The sequence below is a fragment of the Pseudorca crassidens genome, chromosome 11 (assembly GCF_039906515.1).
Source record: "Pseudorca crassidens isolate mPseCra1 chromosome 11, mPseCra1.hap1, whole genome shotgun sequence".
Classification (NCBI taxonomy): domain Eukaryota; kingdom Metazoa; phylum Chordata; class Mammalia; order Artiodactyla; family Delphinidae; genus Pseudorca; species Pseudorca crassidens.
The window spans coordinates 75,797,590-75,823,980 of NC_090306.1; the positions used below are offsets into that span (position 1 = coordinate 75,797,590).

At 41.0% G+C, this 26,391-nt stretch overlaps 1 protein-coding gene across 3 annotated transcripts in view; it reads right to left on the reverse strand.

Annotated features, from left to right (window-relative positions):
• POC1B (POC1 centriolar protein B) overlaps positions 1 to 26,391 on the reverse strand; it is a 104,199-nt gene that overhangs the window by 60,733 nt on the left and 17,075 nt on the right. For all 3 annotated transcript variants that reach the window (XM_067697513.1, XM_067697510.1, XM_067697511.1), the window contains exons 3-4: positions 21,928 to 22,099; positions 17,465 to 17,644 (exon numbers count right to left, since the gene is read on the reverse strand). In XM_067697513.1, the coding sequence (XP_067553614.1) occupies positions 17,465 to 17,644; positions 21,928 to 22,099 (352 nt within the window). The remainder of the gene's footprint in view (positions 1 to 17,464; positions 17,645 to 21,927; positions 22,100 to 26,391) is intronic.

Consider the following 26,391-nt stretch of genomic DNA (forward strand, 5'->3'; position numbering starts at 1 on the left):
TAATGAAACTTCAAAGCTTTCGCACAGCAAAGGAAACCATAAACAAGACAAAAAGACAACCCTCAGAATGGGAGAAAATATTTGCAAACGAAGCAAGGGACAAAGGATTAATCTCCAAAATATATAAACAGCTCATGAAGCTCAATACTAAAACAACAAACAATCCAATCCAAAAATGGGCAGAAGACCTAAATAGACATTTCTCCAAAGAAGACATACAGATGGCCAAGAAACACATGAAAAGCTGCTCAACATCACTACTTATTAGAGAAATGCAAATCAAAACTACAATGAGGTATCACCTCACACCAGTTAGAATGGGCATCATCAGAGAATCTACAATCAGCAAACCCTGGAGAGGGTGTGGAGAAAAGGGAACCCTCTTGCACTGTTGGTGGGAATGTAAGTTGATACAACCACTATGGAGAACAGTATGGAGGTTCCTTAAAAAACTGAACATAGAATTACCATATGATCCAGCAATCCCACTACTGGGCATATACCCAGAGAAAACCATCATTCAAAAAGACACACGCACCCCAATGTTCACTGCAGCACTACTTACAGTAGCCAGGACATGGAAGCAACCTGAATGCCCATCGACAGACGAATGGATAAAGAAGATGTGGTACATATATACAATGGAATATTACTCAGCCATAAAAAGGAATGAAATTGGGTCATTTGTTGAGACGTGGATGGATCTAGAGACTGTCATACAGAGTGAAGTAAGTCAGAAAGAGAAACACGAATATCGTATATTAATGCATATATGTGGAACCTAGAAAAACGGTACAGATGAACCGGTTTGCAGGGCAGAAATTGAGACACAGACGTAGAGAACAAACGTATGAACACCAAGGGGGGAAAGCAGCGGGGGGGGGTGGTCGTGGTGGTGTGATGAATTGGGCGATTGAGATTGACATGTATACAGTGATGTGTATAAAACTGATGACTAATAAGGACCTGCTGTATAAAAAAAATTAAATTAAAAAAACAAAGAAACTATGAACAGTAATTTTGCTATTAATATTTTAGCAATAACAAAAACCAAAAAAAGATTTAGGTCACAGACCGATTATGTTTCAATTTTATTTGTAGTTTCCCTCTCTGCCCAGATTACTATAAAAGTGATTAACTAAGGGTGTGGGTTATAAGTGAAGGTTTTTCTTTTTGTTTTCTCACTGTCCCCTCCCCTGCCCCTCCCATTCTTAAGGTTGGCCGACAAATAATTCTTCCTAACAGAAGCTTTCAATCTGGAATTTATGAATTCACCATATTTTAAAAGCAACATAGATGAATAATTAAGTTCTATGTGAAATCGTTTTTAAAAATTCAAGAAAATAACCTTGCAAGGAAATATTTTCCACACCGGGCAGTTCAGCTTGATTTTATCATAATATTTTATTAATCTTTTCCTTTAGGAAAATATGTGAGGAAGATTCAAATATGAAAGACAGTTTTACAGAAATGCTCCAAATAGATGTAACTTATTTTGTATAGACACTGGGGAAGAAAAATCTATTCAGTATCCCCATGAAAATAAACTTTACATAGTAATTGTAAACAACTAATATAAGAAATCAAATTGTGTTTATTAATAAGCTGTCTTCTAAAAAATTATTTAATGTGAGCATTCTAAATGATAAGAATATTTCTAGTTGATGAGTTGATTCTGACATTTTAAGAAAGCAATGATTAAAAAAATGTAATAGAATGGAAGGATTAGGTTAAAAGCAAAGTACAAATATACTCATTCTATGATATTATTGGCCAAATACCACCACCACCACCACCATCATCATCATTACCCTGTCAACATTTACTGAGCATCTGTGTCCTAGAATGGTTCTTAACACTTTACCTGTAGCAACTGATTTAATCCTCAGAATAACCCTACAAAACAATTGCTATTGCCGGCCTCCATTTACAGATGAATAAACCAAGGCACATAAAGGGTCAGTAACTGCCAGTCACACAGCCAGGAAGATGTGAACTAGTCAGTCTGGCTCCAGAGCCAGATCTCTCAGCCACTCTGTTTACGTCTCTGACAGAAAGGAAAGTTTCTTTTACCGGCCAAAGTAGAGCACAGGAAGTTCTGTGTGGCTTGTGTAACCACAGAAAGTTCTAAAGTGGAGAAAAACCACTGGCAATGCTCTTAGGAGGCTATATCACTGGGCTCTGCCTGACAGGCTAACCACTAGGCAATCCCTTAATAAAAATCTCTGTGTCTGCTGCCATACCCGATCAGTGTCCTTGAGGAGTTTATGGGGAAGATAGTCATTCACTGGCTCATTCGAATATTTACTGAGCACCCGCCAGAACCAGGCACTGGTCACTGGCCTAGGTAATAGGAATACCACAGTGAAGGAGCCTGCTAAGACCCCTACTCTCATGAGGATTTCATACTAGGAAGGAGGGAGGGCACACAAATAATATAATTTTAGATAATGGTAAGAACAGAGTTGGTAACAAAAAGGTGCCAATTAGTTACCAGAAGAAACAGGATTTTAAAGAAACTTGTGAATTAAGGAAAAGAAGGTATCTCGACCAGCCAGAAATTCATCCTAAGCAGGAGGGGCCATAGCCTGGGAGAAATTTCCCCAGCACTAGAGAAATGAAGGGAATGTGAACCTCAGATAAGTGGGGAGTGGAGAAGCCGACTGGGATGAAAGAAGGCGGTGGCTGAGGGGGGCGTTTCTACCACCCCCCTCTGCACGACCAAAGCAGGGGTCAGGCTTAGGTCCTCTCACTTGCTCTGGACACTGTGTATAATCCCCGCATAAACTCTCTGTTGGCTCTTTTCGCCTTTGGAGGGGTTGAAAGTGAGGATGGCGGTTTGTATCTTCTCCTTTTTTTTTTTTTTTTTTTCCCTCCGGTACGCGGGCCTTTCACTGTTGTGGCCTCTCCCATTGCGGAGCACAGGCTCCGGACACGCAGGCTCAGCAGCCATGGCTCACGGGCCCAGCTGCTCTGCGGCATGTGGGATCTTCCTGCACCAGGGCACAAACCCGTGTCCCCTGCATCGGCAGGCGGACTCTCAACCACTGCGCCACCGGGGAAGCCCCTCCCTTTTATTTTTAATTAGATACATCAGAAATAGGTTCGTGCCAATAAAACAGGCTTCTCTTTGCCCTGACTTTGATCAGGAAAGGATAGTCCTTTTTTTGTCAGGGCTCAAACAACATCTGATGGGGTTATTAATTTGAAGAACGTTAAGAGGATATAAAATTTCTATCAAGACATAAAAAAAATTTCTAACACTCTAATTCAGTATCACCTAACCACCTTTTAAAACTTCCAGCAAGTGTGTCAAGAAGATGGATGTCACATTAGTCAACAGTGACTAATGGATCAGCAGACGTGAACTGTCTGTAAGGCATTTGCGAAGTTAACTACTTCCTATTCAAGCCTTTAAAATGTACTGGTACTCTTTGGAGAAAATGAGGAAATTCTTGAACTTTCTTCTGGAAAAACTGGTTCACATGTCCTTGAGAGTAGCCCAAGTTATGTAACAGGAGTTCTTTAACTTTGAATCTATGGAGTTCCTGAAACTATGTATAAAATTATATGTCCATAAGTACAGTCACTGAGTTATTCGTTCATTAGCGAGCCAAACATGTCCATGAACCCTGAGAAGTTTTAAAGTGTTTTCATAAGAAATCAAAATTTTCATTCGGCTATTTCTTATCATTAGACTAAATAGTCTACAAAAATACAATATATACGTGCATGTATCAAATCACCACATCGTACACCTTACGCTTACACACAGTTATATGTCAATTATATCTTCATAAAGCTGGTGGGGGAGGAACAAGGACACACAGCCCCCATCCCTGCCAGACACTCAACTGCATGGAGGAAGGGCTAAGCCTTCTGAGATGAGAGCTTGTGACTCAACCGTCCGCCCTCCAAACAGGAGGAGGACACAGAAGACTAATTTGAGAGTTAGATACGCCACATTTAGGAACTAGATATCGTCCCTGAGGACCAACCTGGACTCCAGGGGCTGAAGGATATCTATTTAGCATCCAATGTCAGCCACACTCACCAGCTCCACCTCTGGTTGGGGGGGAGGGGGGCAGGGTAAAAAAAAGGAAAAGAAATTAAAAATAAGGGAGGACAGAAAGGGAATAGTGGGAGAGAAGGAAAAAATGAAGGAAATACAGAAAGCAAAATATTCTCCAAAAAAAACCCCAAAACCAAAACCCTACATTTTTGGCCCTCAGGGCTCTGAGACCAGAGTAGGCACTGTTCCATGTCCCTTAAGAAACAAATCATTAGTAAGTGGTACTCTGAAGCCAGCAGCTATTCAATAGGAGGGGAAAGCAGTAAAAAGCAGTGAAAATAAGACTACCCAGTCAGTGCAGAGTCCTGAATTCTAAAGCCAATTTTGCAACTGCCCAGCTATGTAACCTTGTGAAACTCATAACCACCCTGGCCACCATTTTCTATTTGGATAATGAGAAATTCTGGCTTGCATTCAGGCCTAAAACTTGCACAGACATTAAAAAAAAAAAAAATTGGCAGTCTCAGAGTTTGCTTTGATGGGATTTTGGGTTTACATAGTGAAGGTGGAGTTCAAGGCAATAAGCAAAACGGTTATGCTTTTTAAGTGTTGGTCAGCATTAGAGGAGAAACCGTCTTTTGGTCGCAGTAACAAGATTCATTCCTATAACTGCTGAGAGACAAAAAGCAGATGAAAGAGACATAAGAAGATTTAAGTATGCCATGAAACATGCTAATTATTGCTGGGTCATTTACCATTTACACGCCCAGACTCCTCTCCCGGGATTTCCACCCATAAGTACAACTGCCTACTAAGCGTTTCCTCTTGGATATCCTGCAGGCACCTCTGACTCTGAACTTGTCCAAATCTGAACTCATTATCTTCCTCCCCGAACTGCTCCTCCAGCGTTTCTTTTCTCAGTAGATGGTTTCTCAAGACAGAAACCTAGGAGTCAAGTTTGATTCCTTTCTCCTCCACTTGCTGCCACATTCCAATCCATTATCAGGCCCTTCCTCTTCCAACCATAACAGGCCCTGCTGACATTCCATTCTCCACAATCAATAAAAGTGATCTTTAAATCTTAAATAAATTTTTTTCTGATTAAAACCTTTCGGTGGTTTCACATTTCCCTTGGGAAAAAGTGACACCCTTACCACTGCTTCCTGGGTCCTCGAGGATCTGCCCTCCTGTCTCTTCATCTCCATCACCTTACTCTTCTTGGCACCACACCCCTCTTCTCTCGGGTCTTTCTCTTGCCTCAGGTGTTCCCTCACATGCTGTTCCCTTTGCTTCAAACACCACTCCCTACTCTTTATCTAGTTTTTTTTTTTTAATTTATTTCATTCACTTATTTTTGGTTGCATTGGGTCTTCGTTGCTGCGCATGGGCTTTCTCTAGTTGTGGCGAGCAGGGGCTACTCTTCGTTGCAGTGCGTGGCCTTCTCATTGTGGTGGTTTCTCTTGTTGAGGAGTGCGGGCTCTAGGGTGCATGGGCTTCAGTAGTTGCAGCATGTGGGCTCAGTAGTTGTGGTTCACAGACTCTAGAGCACAGGCTCAGTAGTTGTGGCACATGAGCTTAGTTGCTCCGTGGCATGTGGGATCTTCTGGGACCAGGGCTCGAACCTGTGTCCCCTGCATTGGCAGGCAGATTCTTAACCACTGCGCCACCAGGGAAGCCCTCTTTATCTAGTTTTAAATACCTAAGGGGATTTTACTCATCCTTCAAGTCTCTGCTCAGGGTCACTTCCTCAGGAAAAGCTTTCCTGAACTCCTCCCCGCAGTAGGTCTGCTCTCCAGTATGCATCTTAGAGTAGCTAGCTCACAGTCACACTTACAACCAATTATTCTGTTTGCTTCCCTAAGAGAATGTGAACTCCAAGAAGAGAGAAACAACATCTGTCTTATTCACTCACTGCTGTATCCCCAGGCACAGTATATGGTACTGAGTAGGTCCTCAGTAAATATGTAGGGCATTAAAAAACTTTTCAAGGGGATTTTCATCAGCCAATGAACGCTGATGTTTAAAATCTTTGCAATTATTTGCACAACATAAATGTACTTAATGCCATTGAACTGTATACTTGAAAGTGGTTAAATGGTAAATTTCATATTATATATAGTTTACTGCAATAAAGAAAAATCCTTGCAATTCAGATGATCAAAGGTCACTTGTAACACTACCAAACACTGAAAAGTAAGGTCAGATTTCCCCCCTAAAATTAATGCTAGAAAGACAAAGTTGGAAAAGTCGTTCATCAGCCGCTACTTTTTTTTGCCTGAGGACACCTAAAGAAACATAAGTGATACCACAACACACATTATTTTTTAAAATACAGGATTATAACAATTTGAACTTTTAGAAAAATTCACCTGCCACTAAAAATAAATATTTCTCAACCCGCATATGTAGATATTTCAAACGATACATGTTTTCTTCATTACTCGTTAAAGACAAATTGCTTGTTTAAAAAAACTGGGAAATATAGTAAGTAAAAAAAGTCCACAGTGCAGCACCCAAACAAAATCATGTAATATTTTATGTATGTAGGTACTTTATCTTTTGTTCGTGTACAGATCTTTTATATTATAATCATGAGTTCTGAATTTTGCCCTTCTTACCCCACACATAAACATGTTTTTATGTCACTACTTACATATATTCACCTTTTAGTGGCTAAATAATAATCTAAATTTTTTTAACCAGTTTTCTTTATTTGGAAAACTTGGTTATTTCCAGTTTCTCATCATTATAAATTAAACTGAAAGCGGTATCTTTAAATACAAAGCTTTTCCTTTAAATACAAAAGAGTATTTATTTAGGATAGATTTACAGTTGTGGACTCACTGCAACAAAGACTCCTGATATATTTTGCAAATTGATTTCTAAAAAGACTAGAGTAATTTATATTTTTAAAGCATGAATATATCTCCCAATAGATGATATATCTTAAAAATAAGAAATATTTCTGTGAATCAAGATGTATGATCATAAACGATAGTTAGTCCAGAAAATATAGCTACTCATCTCTTCTTACACCAATGGGCACCATCTCTGTGCCACATGGAGTAGGTCTGGACTCCAGGGACAAACTCATAATAAGTACTAGGCCCAGAGAGAGACACAGAATTTTAATTACTCAAGTCCATGGCACATTTAAAATTCAAATACTTAAGGGAGAAATAATTGCTCTGTTGACCCTCTACATTCATTTAAATATGCTGTCCATGCATTGGAAGGAAAAGCAGTATCACTTAGACCATTTTTAATGTTTAGTTGTTTAATTTATCTACAATTTTTGTTAATGTGTGGTGTGCAATATAGATCCAACTTTAAATTTTTCCAAATAGAAACATAATTATCTTAACTACATCTAAAACAACTATTTTAATATATTAAATAACTATTTAATATTATCTTTTTTAACATCTTTATTGAAGTATAATTGCTTTACATGTTGTGTTAGTCTCTGCTGTATAACAAAGTGAATCAGCTATACATACACCTATATCCCCATATCCCCTCCCTCTTGCGTATCCCTCCCACCCTCCGTCTCCCACCCCTCTAGGTGGTCACAAAGCACCGAGGTGATCTCCCTGTGCTATGCGGCTGCTTCCCATTAGCTACCTGTTTTACATCTGGTAGTGTACATATGTCCATGCCACTCTCTTACTTCGTCCCAGCTTCCCCTTCCCCCTCCCCGTGTCCTCAAGTCCATTCTCTACGTCTGCATCTTTATTTCTGTCCTGCCCCTAGGTTCTTGAGAACCATTTTTCTTTAGAGTCCATATATATGTGTTAGCATACAGTATTTGTTTTTCTCTTTCTGACTTACTTCACTCTGTATGACAGACTCTTGGTCCATCCACCTCACTACAAATAACTCAATTTCGTATCTTTTTATGGCTGAGTGATATTCCATTGTATATGTGTGTCACATCTTCTTTATCCATTCATCTGTCGATGGACACTTAGGTTGCTTCCATGTCCTGGCTATTGTAAATAGAGCTTAGTAACTCTTTAATATTATCTTAACATTTTAAATAACTATTCATCCATTTCCCCACTGATTGGAAATGCCATCTTTATCAGGAAACATATATGGATCTGCATCTGAGCTTTCTATAACCTATTTTCCTAACGTGGTACCATGATCACCACACTTTAATTTCTATAGCTTTATACTGTGTTCTGAGAGCTGGTTAAACAAATTTCTTCCAATTTTTTCTGGTCATTTTTTTCTTGGCTATTTTCACACATTTAACTCATCTGTACAAACTCTGAAACTGGCTTGGCAGTTTCCACTAAATTCCTTCGGCAAAACTTCACGTTCCGGATAGGAGCAGTAATGATGATCAGACTTACTTCCCTACCATAAACAATCATACAACTCAGCAAAATACATGAAGCAATTGTTTTTAGGCACTGGACAAGAGACAGCACAGGGCTATGAAACTTGACAGACAGAAAACAAATGAGATAAACACAAAATCCATCCCAGATTTCTACCCAGGAGCATTTTCAGGCATGGCATAAGGACGCAGAGTCCAAGGAAACAGCTGCAGTCTCACTGAGCAGAGGAAATAGCAATTAGAATTCAGAACTACTAAAGGGCTGGAATTTTGTGGGCAGGGTAGGTGAGAGGACCTGTGAAGAGCAGAAATCCCCCAAAATCTGCCGAGGAGTCTCACTGAGTCTTCGGTCAAATACAAACCTGATAATGCACAGGACAAGAAGGCTTGGCAGAGAACAACGGAGACTGTGAGCCAAAGCAAGATTCCTGAGGTTACACAGTACTGAGAGATGTTCAAGTTCTGAACCGATTTGGCTGAACACTCCAGGCATCCAGCTGAGGCCCTAGAAAGTCCACTAGTACTATAGCCCAAGAGTAAAGGCCACTCTGGATCCAGCCTAAAGTCTAAATCCAACACCATCTGGCCAGGCCAGCAGAAAGTTAATTGTTTACCAAAACAAAACTCAACACTTTTCAGAAGATGATAGAGTAACTCATACTCTCAAACACTGAGCAATGTTTGTGCATACAACAAAAAACTTAAAAAATACAGAGAAGCAAAAAATTTTGATCAAGATATGACATAAATGTTAGAATTAACAGACAAGGACTTTAAAATTGTTATTATAAATATGTTCAAGGATTTAAAAGAAAAGATGGGCATAATGAGCAAACAAATGGAAAATCTCATCAGAGAAATGGATAAGCTTACAATAGATTGGACAGTGCAGGGAAAAAAATACCACTGAACTTGAAAACAGGCCAATAGAAACTATGCAAACTGAAGCACAAAGAGAAGTTTGGGAAAATGAACAAAGCCTCAATAAATGATGGGACAATATCAAGTGGTCAAATGTGAATTTGGAGTTCCAGAAAAAGATGAGAAAAAAATTAGGGCAGAGAAATAATGTATGAAGAAAAGAGAAAAACTTTCTAAATATGATGAAAAAAGATCAATCCACAGATCCATGCAGTTCAATGAACCACAAGAAAAATATACAAAACCATACCCAGGTTCATCATGGTCAAATCACTAAAAACAGAAGATTAAGCAAAAAAAAATCTTAGAGCAGCAGAGAAAAAAAAGACACATTACATACAGGAGAATAACGATAAAAATGACTGTTGCTTTCATTTAAAAAAAAATGCAAACCAGAAGACAATGGAATGATATCTTTAAAGTGCTGAGAGAAAAATTATCCACTGAAATAAAATTCTACATCTCAGCAAAAATATCCTTTAAAAAGGAAAAACAAAAAGCTGAGAGAATTCATCACCAGGAGTCCTGGGTTACAAGAAACAGTAAATGAAGTTTTTTAGGGTGAAGAGAAATGATATTAGATGGAAACTTGGATCTACACAAAGGAAAAGAGTGCAGGAAAAGGTAAATATAAAAGCCTGTTTTGTTTCTTTAGAAGAAAATGGTTGCTTAATGTATTATGGGTATATATGATATGTAGAAGTAAAACTGTCAAGAGGTGGGTGAATGGAGATGTATTTTTTTAAGTTCTAACATTAGAACTTTTATAAGTTCTAACGTTATATATAGAACAGCATAAAATTAATTCTAGACTATGATATGCTAAGGTTACCACTAAACAAAAATATAAGACCAAAGTTACCACTAAACAAAAATAAAGCTAAAAAGACAATAGAGGGACTTCCCTGGTGGCACAGGTGGCACATGGATAAGACTCCATGCTCCCAATGCAGGGGGCCCAGGTTCGGTCCCTGATGAGGGAACTAGAGCCCACATGCATGCCACAACTAAGGAGCCCACTAGCCGCAACTGAGGAGCCTGCCTGCCACAACTAAGACCCCAGGCAGCCAAATAAATAAATATTTTAAATAAATAAATAAAAAGACAATAGAGGAGATAAAATGGGATACTAAGAAATACTTGATTGATCCAAAAGAAAAGGAGTAAAAAGAAATAAACAAATAAGACAAATAGAAAACAAAGAGCAAGATGGTAGTGTTAAAATAAATCTAACCATAGGACTAGTTACATAAATTTAAGTGGACTAAGCACTCCAATTAAAAGGCAGAGATTTTCAGACACAAGCAGTTAAAAATAAAGTTACCCTCTATAGTTAAGTACATAAAATGCATTCAAAGGTTAATAGTAGTTACCCATAGCAGCAACCCCAAACACTATGCGCAAATGTGTGAAATGACTTTGGAACACAACCTAAAGGTGACTCCAGTAGAACTGCAAGGAGAAAAGGCTGGAGTGTGAGGGTAGTTAATAGCTGACATTATTTACATTCATTAACTTGTTCAGTTTTCAGGATGACTCTCTGAGGAAGGTACTCCTTTGTATCCATTTTATAAGGGAGCAGACTAAGGACCAGAGGAGTTATGTCACGTTTGCAGGATCACATGCTAGTGAAACCAATCAGCTCTACTGCACCACCTAAAAGATACTATGTCAAGAGAGAGGAGGTGCCCAGGAACCACCCGAGGCAAGAGCAAGAGCAATCATCCATCAGGGTGTCTCCAGCCTGGCCCAGGGAAGAGAGTACCTGACCAGCAGAACTGACTGTGCAGTTTCCTCGGCAGGTACGTATATGTGGAGGAGATAAGCCCATCTTACTACCCTAACCTGAAAAAACTATCCATCAGGATTTTTTTCAACAAACTTTCTTGCCTTAGTTCCAGGGCCCACTGAGCCCTTATTCTGACTTTGTTGACAGAGTGGAAGAAGGCCCTGACCGAGGCATGCAAATGCCCTAGCCCCTCTGAAGGTTAGCGCTGTCACTGTCAATAAATTGTAAATTTGGCTTCTGTTTCAGACTCTCCTACGTTTATTAAGCCTGACTTAGTTCCCCCCTGAGCCTCCTCACCTCGGGCCAAAACAGAACTTCTGATCCTTCAGACATTTAGAAGAAAGTCCTGGACTAGAAGGACCCCATCAAGGCGAAGCTCTCACAGGAAGTTGCACAAGCACTGAGAGGCCGGGCCTGAGTGGTCAGTTAGGCCCTCCCAACTCTCTTGGACTCCATCTGCATTAAGAGGAGTCAAGAAAAAAGATGGTAATAAATGTGTGAGAAAGAACTCATGTTGTCGAGCACATCTATGGAAAGCCGGCCAAAAGAGGAAATCTTTATTCATTAAATTTAGCCAAATTTGTTACCAAAGAACATTCCTCCAGAGAGGCCTCTGCAGAATTCCACAGGAATCACTCACTCCAAACAGTAAGAGAACAACTGATTGAAAAATCAATCCATCAATCAATCCCTCAGATCCACAAGGTACCAGCAAAATAAAGGCATTCCATTAAGACCAGGTGTGCAGAGTATAAAAATTATCAATCTGATCAAAAATAAAACAAAACGAAAAAGTAGTGAAGCCACTTAAATATTCCTCATGTATAACATGCATGTATAGTACTCCTGAATTTGGTATAAAAAAATCCACAAAAATGACTCTTTCCTGAAGAAGCCCATGAAAACTCCCACCAAAGCCACCTGCACATTAGCGGTCAACCTTTCATGGATTCATTCGACCCACATTTTTACACAACTCCTCTGAGCCTTCCTCACCCTATAACTAACACTCTGCAGTGTCTCTCACACTGTATCTGACTCTAAATTCAACACTCTCCCCCGATACCCACACCTTATTAGTTCTCCCACTCCAGTCAATATCACCTTAATAGAGCTGCCTTCCCTGGCCACCATATGTAGAAGAGCACCTCCCATCCCCGTCACTCTCTGTCCTGTTACCCGCTACAGCACTTTTCTGCAGAGCACATATCACTAGTATATTTGGTTATTGTCTGTCTCCTTTTGATAGAAGGAGTTCCATGACAGTAGGAATTTTGTCTGATTTACTTTCTGCGGTATTTACAGAATTTAGAATGGTCCCTGGCATGAGAATACACAATGAATAAAATACTTGTAATTCAAAGTCTAATAGGGAAGTGAGGCCTAAACTGGCAAACAGACCTCATTAACAGGGTAATGTGGTGGCATAAAGGAATCATAAGAGGCTCCCCCTGGGAGAGTTGGAAACACTTCTTAGAGGAAGAGATGCAAAGCAGGCTGGTGAAGGGAGGGTGGAATTGGGGGCATTCCAGGTATGGCAGGCAACATGTGAAGGGGCACAGAACACAACAGAGCATCGCACACTTGGGGAACCTTGTGTAGCTGCAATAAGGTGAATGGTGAAAAGGAAAGAAAGGCGAGCTTGTAACAGGAAGGCAGAGCAGATGTGGCAGGACAAGTGTGCCTGGACAGGAGTCACCGAGTGGCTTTAACCTAAGGAAGAGCACAATCAGATTTGCGTTTCACAAAAGTCTCTTTGGAGGCCGTAGGGGAAGGAGGGAATAAATGCCAATCTGTGGTCATGGAAAACATTTAGGAGTTTATTGCAAAAGTCTCCACAAGTGATAATGATGCTGAAAACTAAGGCCGTGTTGGGGATGGAGATAAAACAGGAATCACGAGTGCACATGACTGGATGCAAGGATCAATCCCATTTTTCCAAAACTCTGCTTCACTATCACTTCCTATGGAAAGTGCCTTTTAAAAAAAGAGTGAAAAGAAATATTTTAAGGCTCATGTCTCTGTCTCCCTCTCCGGCCCCTCCCCACTCCCACTAATAATTCCAGGCATGGCTGTACCTAGAAACCACACCATGTAATCAGACAACAATTTCTGTCTTCCTCTCACAGCTCCGCTCTCCTCTGAAAGAACCAGCATCATTCTTAGGTCAGTATTTTGTGCACGGTGTCCCTCAGCAGTTCAGGTTTAAATAAGCCTCAAGATAGAAATCCCACAACAAAGGACTACAGTTCTAACAAGGCTCACTCTCTCCTGTAGGAAGGGAGATGCTCTGTCCCGTATGGCAAACCTGAGCTGAGCCTCCTGCTGGACTGGAGACAGGGCCACCACAGTACATAGAGGGACCGTCGGGGAGGGCTGGTTCCTCAGGGAAAATGTGGGCACTACCACCAGAAAACGGGGAATGATGTTAGGCAAAGTGCAAAATTCCACCATGGCTTTCTTCTCTTGATTTAAGGAAAAACAACATTTTCAAAGGCTCCCCCCACTTCCCGAGTTTCACCCTAGCAGACGGTGCTCAGCTGGAGGCACGGCAGTCCTGTGGCATCACTCAGTCCCAAACGCTGTAAACTTACATTTCTCACCCTCGCAACAGTCCACTTTGAGGAGCCTCATCACCCTCACTTTCCACAGAGGCAGAGAGCCGTGAACCGAAACATGCCCGAGGGTAACAAGGTGCTATATGTGGGCACGTGAATCTTGGACTATCTCATGCCAACCCTCTAAACGCAAAGTCATGCCAGTAGAATAGACCAATTAATAAAGAAGAGCTCAGATCACGCTTCTTCCAGATTCCAAGCTCTCTGGTGCCTCCGTATCACCTGCAGGATGAAGTCCAAAGTCTTTTCACATCATCCAGGACCCTGAACGCTGAGCCTTCCCATCTCCTCCTACACCTCACCCCACCTTATTTCCTGAGCATGGCCATAGCTGAACAGTTGACAGAGCACCACACTCTCTCAGTCACGGTGCTCACTCCCACTGATTCCCTCTGGAAGGTCTGCCACCCGCTTCCCGTCTGACGATTCGCCACTCCCTCCTCTTCTCCTCTCCCCGCCCCCCTCAGTTAGGGGCTCACAATGTCTCTTTTGACTTTTCCTCACACAAGCCTAGTTCAATGCTCCACTCGCACACTCCCTCGTCATGTATATCATTTTCCCATAGGACACACCCTTTTATAATTATTTATATATATATTTTTTCCCTTGAATTATAAAAGCTCCTTGAGGCTAAGATGGTGTCTTTCATCTCACCATACTTAACACCCAGCACAGATGTGTGGATCGTATCGGGGGCTATGCTTATTAAAGGAATGTTTTGATGACGAAAATTTCACATTGGTGATCTTTCAACCTTTCATAAGTTCTATCTTACATTAGTGTTACCTTTTTTCCTTTTTAACATTTATATTATACATAGATAATTCAATACAAGGGCAAGGAATAAAGTATTTCCTAGAATCTACTCCAGGAAAAATTTTCTCTTATCTGAACAATTTGATAGGATTCCTTCTTGTTATTAGAAAATGGAAATATGTCAGCCTCCATCATTCCATTAATACCTGGGCTGCAGGAAACTCAGGCTACACCTCATGCCAAAACTGCACTAACCCAGGTTACGTGGTTCTAGATAGAACTGTCTCTCCATTCCCTCCAGTGACTGATGTATACATAGGTATGTCAGTTATTATAAACCACTTTAAATTCTTTATGAAAGGAAACAGAGATACATAGATCACAGTGGATAAATAACAGCTCTTATTATTAGTCAGAATATAGAGGACACATTCTGTCTTGATTAGTTAAATCAATATTCAGTGCTTTTGCTTATGTTGAGCTCCCTGATGAAAGTAACAGAAATCAGTCTCTTTACTGAACATATCCAGAGTTGGTACATAGTGGGAGTTAAATGACCCTTCCTAGTACCCGGCCCTGCCACCTATACCTCTGCTCCCCAGGCCCCAACCACTAGATAATAGATCTCTGCCTCCTCTTATTTACAACATCATTTCATAAATAAATACAAATCGTGCCACCCCCTTAGGTGGGGAAAAATGATCAATTCAAGTTACATAATACATGTAAAAATTAAAAAAGAATGAGATGTCCAATGATGGTGATGGGGATGATGGCTAAGATTTATCTACTGATTAGTATGGGGGCTTTTAAATTTACTCATTTAAATACCATGACAACCTAGGTGGCAGGTTACTGTTATCATCCTAATTTTACAGATAAGAAAACTGAGGCATGAGAAATCAGATAATTTCCCCAAAGGTCATATAGCTAGTAAGTGGTGGGGCTGGGATTTGAATCTATATATTTGTAACCACACAGACATATGGCATATATGGAAAATAACACTAAGATGGCCAGAGCCAAGAGTAGCTAAGCCCTTTAGAAGGAAAAAAAAAAGAAAAACTATTGACTAAAAGTATGATCTTCTATCCTTTTTTAGTCTGCTTAGACTCATTACCATAAATTATAATCAACACCTCCTGGGCAATAATGCCCCCCAGAGAGCATAACAAGGGTTAAGAGTTTGGACTGTAAGGCAAGACAGAGAGCTGGGCTCATATGCTCACTCCACCACATCCTAGCTGTGGACACCTGGCATGTTATGTCATATGGTGTGCACAAATCCAGGTGACCACAGGGTTCACAGCTTCCCCCACTGATTACCTCTGTACCAGCCCCCTTCTTGTGAGAACTCTCCTCTCTCTGCATCACCAGAAAACATGGTTGGTATGACCCCTCCTCCCCAGCCAGGGTAGCTTGTCTCAGTTGGCTGCCTGGATAAATTTGAACAATCACAGTGTCTCACTGCCTGGTGAAGGGATGGGTACAGGGTCCTAGCTGGGCCAGAGTCACCCCTGGGTACTTTTCTAACTGGATCTGGGAGAAGCTTTTCCTCTCAAAGCTTAGAGTTTCCTCTCAAAGCTTAGGGTTTCTCAGAGAGTAAAGCTGGCATGTTAGAGAGGCCTAGAGAGAGCTAACAGCATTGGAGTCCCTCGTTCTGGTCTCTCCTTCCAACTCCAAGGTTATCAAACAGGCAACAAAACCACCTTGAGAAGTGAAAAAGAATGGGTTTCTGTCACTTTCAGCTAGATGAGCTCTAACTCTAACTCTGAAACTTAGTTTCCTCATCTGTAAAATGGGGAATTTAGAACAACAGCCCTTCCCTCCCTGGCCAGTTCCGATGGGGAAAGGAGATATGTATTTTAAGTACTATAGCACTGTGTCTTAGGAATAGAGGGCTCCGCGGCTATTAGCAGACCTTAATAACACAATAGCACTTGTCCCAACAGACTGTTGCCAAAGATTATGGAGTCATTCTTGGTTTCTCTCTTTCTCGTCACATCCAACACGACAGCAAGTACTTTTGGTTGTAACTTCAAACTACAGTTGACCCTTGAGCAACACGGGGGTTAGGGGCACCAACACTCCACAGAGTCAAAAATCCGTGTGTGACTTAGTTTGCCCTTGGAATCCAAGGTTCCTCCGTATTCACGCTTCCACATCTGTGGATTCAACCAACCTCGGTTTGTGAAGTACACTAGTATTTATCGACACTACTGAAAAAAATGCACGTATGAGTGGACCCCTGCAGCCCAAACCTGTGTTGTTCAAGGGTCAACTGTATAGATTATCTAAAAATCCAACCGCTTCTCAAAATCTCCACGGCCACTACCCTGGACCAAACCGGGATGAGAACCACTGCAACAGCCTGCACCTCCGGGCTCTGCCCTGACTTCTGACAGTCTACTCACCACACAGTGGTCAGAGGGGTCCCGTTAAACTGTAAGTCAGGGAGATGAACATGCTCCAACGGCGCATCTACTCAGCGTGCCCGTCAGGGCTGTTCCCCGGCTTCGCCGCACTCTTGGCCGCCCCTGTCTTCTTGTCCTCACACAGCGACCCAGCTCCCGCCTGAGGGCCTTCACTCCTGCTTCCTCCACGCGGACTTTCCTTTCCCAAACATCTTCAACCCTCACTCCCTGCCCTCCCTCTGCTCAAAGGCCACCCTCTCTGGGAGCAGTCGCTGAACACCCTGTTTAAACTGGCAGCCCCCCTTCCCATCTGTTTCTCCCCATAGCACTTACCACCATCTGACTTACCATATCCAGTTTCCCATTTGTTTATTGTCTGTCTCCCCTCCCCAGAATATAAGCTTCACGAGAGCAGCGGTTTCTGACCGTTTTGTTTACTATTGTTCCTGGCACATAGCAAGCACACAATACATATTTGCTGAATGAATGAACAAATGAATGAATGAATTTGCCCTCAATCTCCTTTTCTGGGAGTCGGGGGGGTAAAACATGGACTATAGCAGGAAAAAAAAATGTGGAAACCTTACTGTGAAACTTTGCACTTACTTGGCACAGCGAACCCAGTGTGTGTGTTGGTACAGAGAATATAAGAAGCGCTGGCGATACATGTTCCATACTTTGATAGATTTGTCTTCAGAAGCTGTAGCAAGAAACTGGCCATCGGCTGAAAAGTCCACACTTCTAACTGGAGCTGTGTGAGCTTTAAATTCAGAGGATTTCCCTCTCCTGGAGACAAACAGTTTAATATTTATAACATTTGATTTAATTATCAGTATACAGACTTTGAAACATATAAAATAGTTTGTTGTAAAAACTGACAGAAGTGTGAAAAGGCTGTGTTGTACTGTACTCTTCACTGACACTGTTCCAAGCTGGTTTTGTTAAAGTCACAGCTGACACTAAACAAGTGAGAGCCTAGTGGTCCCCACCCTGAAATGCATTTGCTGACTTTGCTTTAATTGGAAGCTACGGAATAATATTTTGAACAAGTTCCTGTTGTTCCTCTAGAAAGAGCAACATACAGTTTAAATGAACTGCAAGCTAGAAAACCTAAGATTCATTAAATGAAGAGCTCTAAGGTAGGGTTTTCAAACTGGGCTCACGTGGAAATTGTGTGGACTGGCAGTCTGGCTTGGGAAGGAGGAGATGTTCCCTATGTCACTTGCCTCCATGCAGAATGTCCCTGGGTGATCTGACTTTCCCGCTTTCACCCACCAGCAATGCGAACTGAGATCCTGAGGTATACCTAAGGCCTTGCTCAGCCCTGAGCCCAATCTTACATTCATAAGCAAAACAAAAGATAAATGGTAATAACATATTGATCCTTCAGTTCTCAACACCTTGAAATTTCAGATACTTTTTCTTTCTTGGCTAGGGTGGGAAAAAGAGAATAGGAAAAAAAAGGTGGAGAAAATAATGTGTGGCATATAAGGAGAAGCAGCAGGAAAAATGCTGACATAATTAGGGGTAGGCTAGTAGACAGCGCTGGAGTTAAATGGTGACATTTGGGAAATGCTACTTTGTGTCAGCGTTTCCAAGTTCCCAAGGTACTTTCACTTTATACTACATTTAGCCTTAGCAATTTTTCCATTCAGAAAATCATATTTATACAGGTGATGCCTTATGGGAAAAATCACCACAAGTGTTTGAAGAAGATCAGGCAGCAGAATTTGCAGAAGCCTGGAAGTTACACTCAGCTCCTCCCCAACATCCGATAGGTCAGCAACCTATTTAATGTGATAGTGAGACTGCTATCACCTCCTAAATATCTTTTGAATCCCTCCTCTTCTTTCCATCCCAGCTATGCTTGCATTAAGGTAGATATACATACCCTCAATATCCTTCACCTAGATTACTGCAAAAGCCTCTTAACTGGTCTTCCTGCTCTAATCTTTCATCTCCCTCCAGTCACCTACATACTGTGCTTACAGCCTTGCTAAATGTATAATTCTAAGCGTGTAAATCCCAGTGTAAACGTGTCATGGGCTGCTCTCCAAGAAAAAGTACAACGCCCAAGCTCTCTGGCGAGACATCCTGCCACTGCACTGACCTTTGTACTCTTACAACAGTCTCACTGCTTCAAACACACCTCTGGCTTTGTACTTACAGCTTTCTTAGCCTGACTACTTTCCCCTACCAGCAAAGCCCCCTTGACCAACCCAGACAGGCTTAATTGTTCCCTTTTTATTATAGCTATTTTGCTTATTACATTATACAGTAATTTTTGTTTTAAAATAGTCCTGTTTCTCTCCTATTAGGCAGTAATTTTTTGAGGACAGGAAAGTTGATTATTCATCTCTAAAAGACCAGCATCTAGCACAATGTCAGGCATGGAAAAAGAATTTTTTTTGCTGAATTCAGTACATTTTGCTGAATTCTGTACAGTACATTTTGCTGAATTCTGCTGGGAAGAGTCAATACTTAATGGTTCTTAGATCCGTCCTGGCTTTCCCTTCCAGTGGCCTGTAGAAGGCAGAGGTGACTTTGTCATAAATCTCCATCACCTGATATATGACATACCAAGAATACTTAAAATCAATATTTAAAAACAAAATAGGAGGGAGCATTCAGGGACTACTAGGTCAGTGAGGTTTCAAGGGAAAGTTCTTTGAGTAGAAGTCAGGAGTACAGTATGGCCTGATTTTAGGTATAAAGCCTAGAGAAAACAAAGAAAAGACTTGGCATCTGCTATGGCCAGGAAGCCAAGAGACAGCTGGTATCATCAAAGTCTGCCCTGAACTTTCTTCTGCACTCCATACTGCAGGAGGCTTTCCTGCTTGCATTCTTTCTAAAAGCCGCTCCTCTCGGCTACAGGCTGGCCCAACAGCCAGATCCAGGTCCGGTCTCAACAGGAAGCATCTAGGAAACCGAGATAAGAGTGCCTAGTGTTTGTTGTGCTGGTGCTTAACTGGTTTCTAGTTCCTCACATTGCCTTCACATGGACTTTCCACCTCCCACACGTTCACCTGCCCTTTCCGCCCAAATTCTCTTGACTGCCGACTGTGATGAACGCCAGGCCAGACCTGCCTCCGAACTCGCTCCTACTATGCTTTCTTAGCCTTCCCGCCACCAGTTCTGGTGTTTGCTCATCCGGCTGCCCACAATTCCCCTCATCCCTGTGCACACACGCCACTCCTCCCCATGGGAGGTGGAATCCATCCATTTCTCCTCCCTTTGAATCTCGGCTGGTGCTGTGACTTACTTTGACCAACAGAATGTGGCAGAAGGGATACATACTGTGCAAGTTTCAGGACCAGCCTTTAAAAAGTCTAGCAGCTCTGGCTTTTACCATCCTAGAATCCAGCTGCCATGCTGTAAGGAGGTCCTTATAGTGCTGGAGGACCACGGTGCCCCAGCCAATAGCCGGCACTAAGGCCACAGGTGTATGAGGGAGGCACTGGACCTGCCAGCCCAGCTGCCAGCTTAATGAAGCTGCGTGAGTAAGAGCCAACATCAATGGGGCAGAGGAGTCATCCAGGAACCCAGAAAATTGTGAGAAATGATAGTTATTGTATTAAGCTACTAAGTTTTGAGGACTGTTATGCAGCAATAGGTAACTGGTTAGTTTCCTTCTCCTTGCCATGACCCACTATTGCCCTGGCACCACTGTGATCTGATTTAGGAAGAGGAACTAGACGTGTCTACACAAGCCTAATTGTTGTACTTAGATTAGCCAGTACAAGTTAATGATTTAGTGTGCTTTCACCTCATCTACCCTCGTGCAGTTTACTGAGATTTCCCTGAATTAGCGATGGGAGACAGGCTGTGCTGAGAATAACAAACCACTAGTCCTAAATTCCTAAAGTGAAGGATTTTAAAAAATGCTTTCACTTTTGGACCCCAAATCAGCCTCTTGTCCTTACAATTCCCTCTACATTGCCATCTGCAGTATCATAATATGTCACTTCTCCTCAGCAGTGTTTGCTACCTCGGGATAATGTTCAGATTTCTCAGTATGGAGATCCTTTGGGTAGTGGCAGGAAAAAAGTGCCCACTGGCAGGGAAATGCCCCTGGAACTTTCATTCATTTGCGAGTGCCTGAGCCTCTTCAGGCACGTACCACAAATCAAATCCTGCCACAACAGAGTGAAGGAAAACACTCGTTTCTTATTATCCTAAGTATTTATGAAGGAAGTGATATGATGTGTGAGATTTGTTCTAGTAATACGTATTCCAGAAAAGAAAAAAAAAAGGTGTGTGGCAACGGGGGAACAGATGAAACAAGACTGACAGAACACTGATAACTGCTGGATATGGGGGATGGTTATGTGGGGAGGGAGTTGTCACGTCACCCATTCTATTTTCATGTATGCTTGAAATTCTTTATAATTAAGAGTTTAAGAACTTTTAAAATAATCAAGGCTCAATAATTGCTTAAAATAGATGGGCTATCAGCTAGGATTTAAAAAACCTCTTATAGAGAGGTTTGCTATGACAGGATAGGACTGTGCACAAATGCAATGAGGTTTATACATTTGTCAGAAATTCTCTTTAACAAGAAAATTCTGGAGCCCAAATGAATGATATGCATCAAAGAATAGCTAGCCCCGGGGTTTTTAATAGAGATTCAAAGTCCCCTCAAGGATCCGCGATGGGTGGTAGTAGGTTAATAAACTGTAAAATCTTGATTAGACAGGCTGATGTATATCTCTCTGGGGAGACGATCTAAAGCTTACATCAGATTTATAAAGGGATTGATAACCATCACCCTTCCTAACCACCGCCCCCGCCCCCGCCCCAAGAAAACCTTAGGACATATTAAGCATATTTCCATGGTTAGAAATAGTTTTCAAACAGAAGACACAATTATGAGTTAAAGATGAGGAAAAAATGGTAATGAAATAGTCTGACTTTACGACAAGGGCAGTACACCTTGTTTGTGACTCAGACTAAAGATGTGCAGGTAACTAGGGGTGTGGGCATTCCAAGAATCGCACAGGGAACAGCCCGCCTCCAGTATTCTTTCACATTTCTAAATCCAGAGCATAACAGGTGTTCGTTTCTCTTACTTATCAGGAATCCAGAGTCTAACGGTCCTGTCTCGTGAAGCAGATGCCAGTAAGTTTCCAAGTGGAGAAAACTGCACGCTGGTTACAATGTCCTTGTGACCCACATATCTGAAAGCTCTAGCTTGCGGCTTGAAACTCCACAGCATGAGAAACGTATCCCAAGAACCGGTAGCTATTAAGAAATAGAAGAACAAAACCACTGTGTGTTAAAACACGAATGTAGGCATGTCTCATTACAATGGGCAGCATATCTAAGAACAAGACGTCCAGGTAACAGAGGGGCCTGGAGGTTGTGAGACAGACCAAGCAATGGCAAAAACATTTGTAAAAGAAACCCAAAGCCACATCACTAATATGCAAGCTTGGCTGTGTCCTATGTAGCCACAGAGCAGGATTATTGGCCCCTGTATTTGGTTAGAACTCAATGACTATTTACTAGAAGAAGGCAGCACAATACAACAGAGACACAGGAGTAGGAGTCAGTTCTGTCTCTCTCAGGCTGACTGCGAAAGTAACTTAATCTTTGTGTCATAAGGACTGAATGCTTTTCCTGAGAGGGCTGGATGAGAATGATTTTTTTAAACTGTTTATGCAGAGATAACTTCACAGTTATAGAACAGTCATAAAAATAGTATAAAGAACATTAATATACCCTTTACCAGATCCACCTGTTGTTACTATTTTGCCCCATTTGGTTTATAATTTGCTCCTGTGCGCACTCTTTTTCTGTACACAAGCATTGTATGTGTGGGCACACATACAAACACACAATTTTTTCTTCCTAAGCGATTCTGGGGTAAGTAAATTCATCATCATGGCACCTTTATTCCTAAATACTTAAGTGTATTTTTCTAAGAATAAAGATATTCTTTTACATACCAATAGCACTATAATCAATTTCAGAAAATTTACCAGTGACAGTACTTTAATCTACTGCTTTCCAGTTTTGTTAATTGACCAGTAATGTCTTTTATAGCTAGATAAGGTAATCTTAAAACACACTTTTTGCTCTGTTATGACATTCTACAATTAATAAAAGAGTCATGTGTTTCAGACATTAACTTAAGGCTTTAAGAAAAGGAAAACAAATGAAATCAACAGTGGAAATAAATGCCTTAAACAAGGAATGAAGAAATAAACAAATGAAAGATAGATCTAACTCTTGCCCTAAAACCAAATTTTATATATTCATGTAGCCCCAAAATAGCCCCAGTGAGAGGAACCAGGTCAATGAGAATCACTAAGTCTAGACTGTAGAATGTTTAGAAAAAAAAAACTTTATAAACTTGAAATACAATTAGTATTACTGTTAGAAGAGAAATATAAAGTCACTGAAAACCTTCTAAGTTCCTTAGCCATAGATAAAATTCATTTGGACTTGGCCTATGCAATGTTTCCATGTAAAATAGTTAAAGTGAGTTTATAAGCTGTATACTACCCCCTTTTTTTAAAAGTACAAAAAGTTGACATTCCATTACAGCTCATCAAATTATTAAATAAATCAGGGTTTGAATTATCTGGGGCTAATGTGGACAAACTAGGGAAAACAATGAATTATCATGTACATTATATTGGGGACTCTGAGTTCTAAGGTATGCTACAAACAAGAGCTACAAAAGGGAGTAAGACACAACCTCGCGCCCTCAGGGAATCACAACAGAGCAGGAGATGCTTCATTAGACTATAATATCATACATGTTCAGAGGACTTTTATATATTATTTTTTTTTCTTCCAGGTTTGAGATATACATCATGAAATGATTACCACTATAGGTTTAGTGAATATTCATCATTTCATATTTCTCATTAAAGAAAAAGAAAAAAAAATTTGTTCTCCTTGTGATGAGAACTCTTAGGATTTACTCTCTTAACTTTCACATATAACAGACAGCAGTGTGAATTATATTAATCATGTTGTACATTACATCCCTAGTACTTATAAGTGGAAGCTTAAACCTTTTGACCATATTCTTAATGTTATATGGGGTAGTTAGTGGTCCTTTCCAAGGAAGGGACATGCGAGCAGAGACTTGAGTGAAATGAGGAGTGATCCAGGCTAAGACGTAAAGAAAGAGCACTCTGGGCAGGAGGGCTCCACATGTGAGGGCCTGAGACAGCCATGCACTTGTCAACCTGAGGAACAGCAAGGAGACCAGCATGTCCACAGGGGAGGGGAGAAAAAGAGAACAAGGGATGGAAGCCCAGAGAGAAGCTGATGCCAGCAAGGAGCCATGGTGAGAGGTGTGTATTTAGTTCTCAGCCACTGAAGGATTATAAGCAGGAGGACCTTGTGATCTGATTTAAGAAAACTGCTGCTCTGACAGTGAGAAAAGGATGATCTTTGCAAAAATGACGTTGGGTCCACTGGGTATTCACAAGGAAAAAAAATGTACCTTGACTTCTACACTATACTGTACACAAAAGTAATTCCGCATGGATTGCGGATCTAAATGTGATCGGTAAAACAATAAGCTTTTAGGAGAGAACTTAGGGGAATATCTTCATGGCCATTGGGGTAGGCAACGATTGCTTAGATAATACCGGAAAATGACTAAATTACTAAAATTACTAAAAGAAAAGAATGATAATTTGTACTACACTAAAATTAAGAAATTTTGCTCATTGAAAGATACCGCCAAGCAAGTGAAAATGCAAGCCACAGAGACGAAAAAGATATTTACAATACATTTATCCAACATATAATAAAGAATATATAAAGAATCCTACAAATCAATAAGGAAAGGCAGTAAAATACGACAGGCAAATACATAGGCAAAGGGCTTAAATAGGCACTTCATAAAGGAGGCTATGCAAATGGCCGATAAACATGAAAAGGTGCTCAAATCCATTAGTCACTAGGAAAGTGCAAATTAAAACCACAATAAGATATCACTACACTCTCATTAGAATGGCTACAACAAAAGAGATAAATAGTACCAAATCTTGGTGAGTATGTGTAACAAGTGGAGCTCTCAAATAATGGTGGTCGTTTTAAGCACCCTTGGAAAATTGTTTTGAAATCTGTTGAAGCTGAATGTACACTTACCATCTGACTCAGAATTTGACGCCTAGATATATACCTACAGAAATTCTTATGCATGTTTAGCAGAAGACATGTACAATAATGTTGTGGAAGTACTATTCTAAGAAGACCAAAACTAGAAACCCAACTGTCCATCAAAGTAAAACGGATACAAAAGCTGTGGTATATTCATACCGTGCACCTAACGTGTAATTAAATTTCATTTATACGAAGTTCAAGAAGCAGCAAAACTAATCTATGGAGTTAGAAGTCAGCATAGAGATCATGTGGGTGGTAGGAAGGGAGGACAGTGGCTAGAAGGGAGCACAAGAGAGCTTCTCACTCTGGATGTTGGCAAAATGGGCATGTCACAGTTGTGGAAATTCTGCAAGCTGTCCAATTGTGGTAAATATCTTACACTTTAATAAAATGTTTAGACGAAACGAACAAAAAATCTCACTCTGGCTGTTGTGTGGAGTATGCACAGCAGGAAGAAGGAAATCACTCAGGAGGCTATTGTAATAATCCGGCCAGAAGGTGGTGGTTTGGACTAGGCTGAAGGCTATGGAAATAGTAGAAGCAGTCAAAACCAAGATATATCATAAAGACGGGAGTCCACAAGGCTTGCAAACACATTAGATGTGAAGGGGAAAGAAAGAAAAGAAACAAAGGTGCCCAGCTTTTGGTGTGCGCACCCAGGTAAATCTTAGAGAGATTTAATGAAATTAAGGCATTTAAAGTATTAAGTGAAATAATACTCAGAAGACATGCGTGGCACATAGAAAACGCTCAAATGTAGCTATTATTACTGTCGTTTTAATTTGTGTTACTGTCAGCAGCAACAGTGTAGATAATACATTAAAGACTGGAAACTGGATGGGATCACTCAGGCAGTGAGTCTAGATAAAGAAGAGGGTGCAGATACTTAACCTGGAGAGAAGGGAGAGACAGGAAGGAGCCATAAATGGAGGGGGAGGGGGCAAGGAGACTGGTGTCCAGGAATTCAGGATGTGTTCCAAGAGGCTGACGGGCTGTGTGAAGTGCTTTGAAGAGATCTGGTTAAGATCAGGCCTGAACACGACCAGCTACATAATTTGGGGGGTCCAGTGTAAATGTGGAGGCCCTTGTGGGAAATCATTAAGAATTTCAAGACCATGATAGCAGAGCATTAAACCAAGTATGAGACCTACGCAACGATACAGGTCATTTGCCCAAGAAGCCAGCCCTAGGCCCGAGGATCAAACGTTGGCTTGGCAACAAGATTTGTTTCAGTGAAGTGGTGGGATCAAAGCTGGAATGGTGTGGGTGGAGGAGAAAATGGGAGGGAGGCAGTGGAGGGAGTTAATACACAATTGATCCATGAACTCACTGAAGGTTTACAGGGTCACTAATGTTTAATATGACAAGGACCAGAAAAAATGTTATTATAGGATCATGGTGAA